Source organism: Ahaetulla prasina, chromosome 3 (genome assembly GCF_028640845.1).
Source record: "Ahaetulla prasina isolate Xishuangbanna chromosome 3, ASM2864084v1, whole genome shotgun sequence".
Taxonomy (NCBI): domain Eukaryota; kingdom Metazoa; phylum Chordata; class Lepidosauria; order Squamata; family Colubridae; genus Ahaetulla; species Ahaetulla prasina.
Window position 1 is genome coordinate 223,129,453 of NC_080541.1, and position 6,000 is coordinate 223,135,452.

The following is a 6,000-nucleotide window of genomic DNA, read 5'->3' on the forward strand; positions in this document are numbered from 1 at the left end:
AAAGAAAAAGGAAAGAAGAAGGAAAGAAGGAAGAAGAAAGGAAAAGGAAAGGAAGAAGGAAAGAAAAAAGGAAGGAAAGAAAAGGAAAAAGAACGGGAAGAATAAAGAAAGGGAAGAAAGAAAAAGGAAAGAATGAAAGAAGAAAGGAAAAGAAGTAAAGAAAAAAAGAAGGAAGGAAAAATGAAGGAAGAAGAAAGGAAAAGGAAAGGAAGAAGGAAAAAAAGGAAGGAGAAAAGAAAAAAAGAAAGAAAAAAGGAAGGAAGAAAGAGAGAGAAAGAAAAAGAAAGAAAAAAGGAGTGAAACATGCACTGCTTTGAAATCCACATCTTGGCAAGACAACATTGGAGTCAATTAGCTGACCTGTGCGTTCTGCACCATCGAATCGCCAATGCGCCTCAAGCCAAGCGTGACCCCCTTTTCCACGAAACCCAAGCACAAGCCAGCCCCCATCCCCGCCCCCACCCCATTCCCCACCGTCGACTCTGCAAGCTGCAATTCAGATTTTTTTTTTTCTTCCTGGACCGATGCTGCGTTCCTTTCCACGCAGTTGACCTTGGACTTCAAACAGACCCCGTGGAACAAACCAGCCACGGATCTAATTGGGTTTGAAAATTACAGAGCACAAATGGCCCACAGCTGTTGTTCGCCTTGGAACCCGTTCAGCCCTTTGCATTTGGGGCCTCCAGGCTCCCAGCAACAGCAGAAGAAGTGCCAAAAAGACAGTTTTGGTCATTCATCCAGCAGGCTGTTTTTTTTCAGGGGAGCTTGAGTTTCCTGTGCATTTGCTTCTCTTCGCTGGCCGAATTTGGGGAGAATAGAATAGAATAGAATAGAATTTTATTGGCCAAGTGTGATTGGACACACAAGGAATTTGTCTTGGTGCATATGCTCTCAGTGTACATAAAAGAAAAGATACCTTCATCAAGGAGGGGGGAGAGAAATGCACGGCTTGCTTTAGGGAAAATTAGGATAACCTGAGGTATTTTCTGCGAGGAACGTTAAGACGGGAAGGTGGCCTTTGATTAAAAACACGGAACAGATCCCTCTTCCTTCTTACGAGACAGAAACGGTTCGAGGAGCGCGTGTTTAAATAAATAAAAATAAATGTAAAGGAGATTTTTTTTTTTTTGAATTATCGGAATATCAGGCGGGGTTGTTGAGGCTTTTCAAATATACAAAATGGTGGGCCTGAGCAGTATTTCCGAAACGTGACCATTTTAAGATGGGTGGATTTCTTTTGAGTTGAAGTCCACCCACCTTAAAATGGTCACGTTTCAGAAACCCCGATGGAAGAGAAAGGAAACCTACTTATTTATCTTTGAGGGGTATCAGCCTGGATAAAACTTCACTTTTTTCTCCCTCTTCTTTTGTATTTTTCACTTACACCTCAGCTGTATAGTGGCTGATATAGATTTATAACTCTGATATAACTCTGGTGGATTTTTTCCCCTAACAAAGATTATTCATTTTGTCCTAATATGTTCTCAAAATGCTCTCTTCAAAAATACAGCCATGCTTCCCATACTATTAATTATCTTAAATATCTTGATATTTAAGATGAATCCTCGGATATTTAAGATGATCCTCGGATTACGACCACAAAGGACCCCAAAACATCGGTCGCTAAGTGTCACTAAGTTCAGGGAATTTTGCTCCATTTTGTGACCTCCTTGCCACAGTTGTCGAAACGAATCACTGCGGTTGTTAAGTTAGTATATATTTACGATGGTTGCAACGTCCTGGGGTCACGTGATCCCCTTTTTGCGACCTTCTGACAAGCAAAGTCAAGGGGAAGGCCAGATTCACTTAACAACCGTGTTAACTTACTTAATAATTGCAGTGATGAACTTAACAACTGCAGTGATGAACTTAAAACAACGGTGGCAAGAAAGGTCGTAAAACGGGGCAAAACTCACTTCACAAGCGTCTCACTTAGCAGCAGAAATTTTGAGCTCAATTTTGGCCGTAAGTCGAGGACTACCTGGATAGAGTCAGGTGGAAACTTGTTACAATCTTCTGAAAATTATATCTTCTACCAGGCACAGGCAGAGAATTTGCAGCCCACCCCTCTAAAGCAGGGGTCTCCAACCTTGGCAACTCTAAGCCTGGTGGACTTCAACTCCCAGAATCCCCTAGCCAGCAAAGCTGGTTGGGGAATTCTGGGAGTTGAAGTCCACCAGGCTTAAAGTTGCCAAGGTTGGAGACCCCTGCTCTAAAGCATGTGGGGATCCTATGCTTGCTTTTCCTCCCAGTTGCACACTTGATGCTGCAAAAAAAGTTTGCACCAGTCTGTGCAAATCTAGGCAGAATGCCACGAATCGATGCACGTTTTTCAATCGATCAAACTAGAGTTGGAAGGGACCTTGGAGGTCTTCTAGTCCAACCCCCTGCTCAGACAGGAACCCCTATACCATGTCAGACAACTGGCAGTCCGGTCTCTTCTTTAAAACCTCCAGGGATGAAGGATCCACAAGTTCTGGCGGCAAGCTGTTCCACTGGTTTTATTGTCCTCACTGTTAGGAAGCGTCTCCTTAATTCCAGGTTGCTTCTCTCCTTGATGGGTTTCCATCCATTGTTTCTTGTCTTGTTCTCTGGTGCTTTGGGAAATAAATTGACCCCCTTTTCTTTGTGGTGGCTCTTCAAATACTGGAATATCATGTCCCCCACTAGTTCTGGCCCTACCCTACGCAATTCCTGCAACTGTTCTTAATATGTTTTAGTCTCCAGGCCCTTAATGCACGAGTGCACGCAATTCCCCGATTCATACAAAACCCAGAAGGTTTACTCCAGGGGTGAAATCCAACATTTTTCCCTGCCGGTTCTGTGTGCGTGGCTTGGTGGGTGTGGCAGGGGAAGGATAATGCAAAATCCCTATTCCCTCCGCAATCCAGGGGAAGGATATTGCAAAATCCCCATTCCCACCTCATTCCAGGGGAAGGATACTGCAAAATCCCCATTCGCACCCCATTCTGGACCAGCCCAGAGGTGGTATTTGCTGGTTCTCCGAACTACTCAAAATTTCTGCTACCGGTTCTCCAGAATCTGTCAGAACCTACTGGATTTCACCCCTGGTTTACTCCTATGGAATCAGGCTTCAGAAGTGATGCTACGGGACAGTGGTGAAATTCAATTTTTTTTACCATCAGTTCTGTGGGTGTGGCTTGGTGGGCGTGGCAGGATACTGCAAAATCCCCATTCCCTCCCCACTCCAGGCGAAGGATACTGCAAAATCCCCATTCCCACACCACTCCAGGGGAAGGATATTGCAAAATCCTCATACCCTCCCCACTCCAGGGGGGAGGATACTGCAAACTCCCCATTCCCTTCCCACTCCAGGGGAAGGATATTGCAAAATCTCCAATCCCACCCTGCTCCAGGGGAGGGATACTGCAAAATCCCCATTCTGTCCCCACTCCAGGGGAAGGATACTGCAAAATCTCCATTCCGACCCCACTCCAGGGGAGGGATATTGCAAAATCTCCATTCCTTCCCCACTCCTGGGGGAAGGATACTGCAAAATCTCCATTCCCACCCCACTCTAGGGGAAGGATATTGCAAAATCTCCATTCCTTCCCCACTCCTGGGGGAAGGATATTGCAAAATCCCCATTTGCTCCCCATTCCAGGGGAAGGATACTACAAAATCTCCATTCCCACCCCATTCCAGGAGAAGGATACTGCAAAATCTCCATTCCCTACCCGCTCCAGGGGAATGATACTGCAAAATCTCCATTCCCTCCCCACTCCGGGGCCAGCCAGAGGTAGTATTTGCTGGTTCTCCAAACTACTCAAAATTTCCACTACCGGTTCTCCAGAACCTTTCAGAACCTGCTGGATTTCACCCCTGCTACTGGACCTGCCCCAACCAGCCTGCGGAAAAATCCCATTTCCACCTCATTTGGGGGAAACGCCCCACAAACCTGTGAAAAGGCGTAAGTGTTGGAACGGTTCAAAGAGGAATGTTTCCTACGTGTTGTCCCAGGTACTCAATTCTCCCTCGCAGCCGTTTGGGAAAGCTCTACTCCCATTCTCCAAAACACAAAGGTTTCATTTATCCGTCCTGGCCTTTGCAAGATGCCCTCAGCAAGAAGAAAGCACATCCGTGCGCATTCCTTTAAAACAAGCTTGCTGTGTTTCTAGAACATAAGAATTGGAAGGGACCTTGGAGGTCTTCTAGTCCAGCCCCTTGCTCGAGCGGAGAGACCCTATACTAGAGGTCCCCAACTATACCAGGTGGCTACTTTAAGACTTGTGGACTTCAACACCCAGAATTCCCCAGCCATGCTATCTATCTATCTATCTATCTATCTATCTATCTATCTATCTATCTATCTATCTATCTATCTATCTATCATCTATCTGTCTGTCACATCCTCTCTCTCTCTCTTTCATCTCATATCTATCATTTCTTCATCTATCATCCATCTTTCCATCCAACCATCTATCATTTATCATCTATCATTTATCATCTATCATCCATCAGTTATCTATCTATCATCTATCTATCTCCATCCATCATCTATCTATCTGTCTATCTATCTCATCCTGTCTCTCTTCCCCTTTCATCTCTTCTCATATCTATCACTTCTCCATCTATCATCCATCCCACCATCCCACCATCAATCATTTATCATCTATCATTTATCATCTATCATCCATCTGTTATCTCTCTCTCTCTCTCTCTCTCTCTAGAACAGCCCTGAAAAGCATCTTGCTATTATTCCCCTGCTATTAAAAAAAGGAAGAAGCGGCAAATCATTCATTTTTGCAATCCGAACTCTCCCACCTGCGACAAGAAGCCTGCCGAAGCCTAGCCAGGTTGCCTCTCCAGGCTAAATTGGCTCAGCAATAGCTTTGTGTGCCACAGGTTGATTCGAGTCGCGAACCCAGGATGATAACCCCCCCCCCCCAGTAAAACAATTACTTACAGAACGTTGGTGTGCGGCGAGACTTCGGGAACGCTCTCCAGCATCAGATGCATACACCTCACTGTCGTCTTGAAACACAGACATCGGCTGGGACAGAAACTGGCCGAGAGAGGTGCGGACAGGACAAGCCAAATACTTGAAAAGGCTACAATTGTGCTCAGCATGGTATTTGCTGGAAGGGGATGTTTCTGCGATTTTTCGATCTGCAAAAAAAAAAAGAGGCAGGCAGGAATTTCCCTTTAAGAGCGAGCAGGGAGGAGGAGGAGAAGGAGAACACACACACACACACACACACACACACACGCATACGCAGAGAGACACACACGCATACGCAGAGAGACACACAAACATATGTTTCCTATTAAGTTAAGCCCCCCCCCCTCCCACCCTCCCGGCTTAAGATGCTCATATAACATCTGAGAATGCAACGGGCGACCCTCGTTGGCCTTCGTAATCCATTGCAGTTGGTGGTTAATTTCGCCCTCGGCTCTCTGCCATGACACCAGCAAGGAAAGGCACTTTCCCCTTGGTCACTGGGAGATGTTGAGTGTACGTTACAATCAAATGAGACGGTGCCTTGCAAAGAGATGTTGCAGGATTTGGGCAAGGCTAGTCTAGAGAAAAGAAGGAGTAGGGGTGACAGGATAGCTGTGTTCCAATATTTGAGGGGCTGCCACGAAGAAAAGGAGAGAGCCAACTTATTCTCGAAAGCAGGAGTCAGCAACCTGCGACTCTGGAGCCGCATGTGGCTCTTTCACCCCTCTGCTGTGGCTCCCTATCACTCACAATATGCCTCACAACTGCCAATGTGTGACACCCGCCGGCACGCGATTTATTGAGCTTTTCAACCCCCGGTAGACCAACCGTGGATTAATCCAAGAAAAGAAAAGTTTCGGAAGAAAACAGAATGTTTAACTCAACGACGTATGCTAGTTTTGTGGCCGCTCAAGAAATAGTCAGGCACGGGGAAGGGTTTTGTGGCTCCGGGTGTGTTTTCTTTTCTGTGGGAAACGGGTCCAAATGGCTCTTTGAGTGTTTAAAGGTTGCAGACCCCTGCTCTAAAACACCAGAAG

The 6,000-nt window shown here is 45.9% G+C and overlaps 1 protein-coding gene across 1 annotated transcript in view; it reads right to left on the bottom strand.

Moving 5' to 3' along the window:
• Positions 1–5,169, bottom strand: part of LOC131194476 (peroxidasin homolog) — a 117,658-nt gene extending 112,489 nt beyond the window's left edge. Inside the window, exon 1 of the mRNA XM_058175522.1 lies at positions 4,928–5,169. Within this exon, the coding sequence (XP_058031505.1) occupies positions 4,928–5,091 (164 nt within the window). The 5' untranslated portion in view covers positions 5,092–5,169. The remainder of the gene's footprint in view (positions 1–4,927) is intronic.
• Positions 5,170–6,000: the final 831 nt, after the last annotated feature.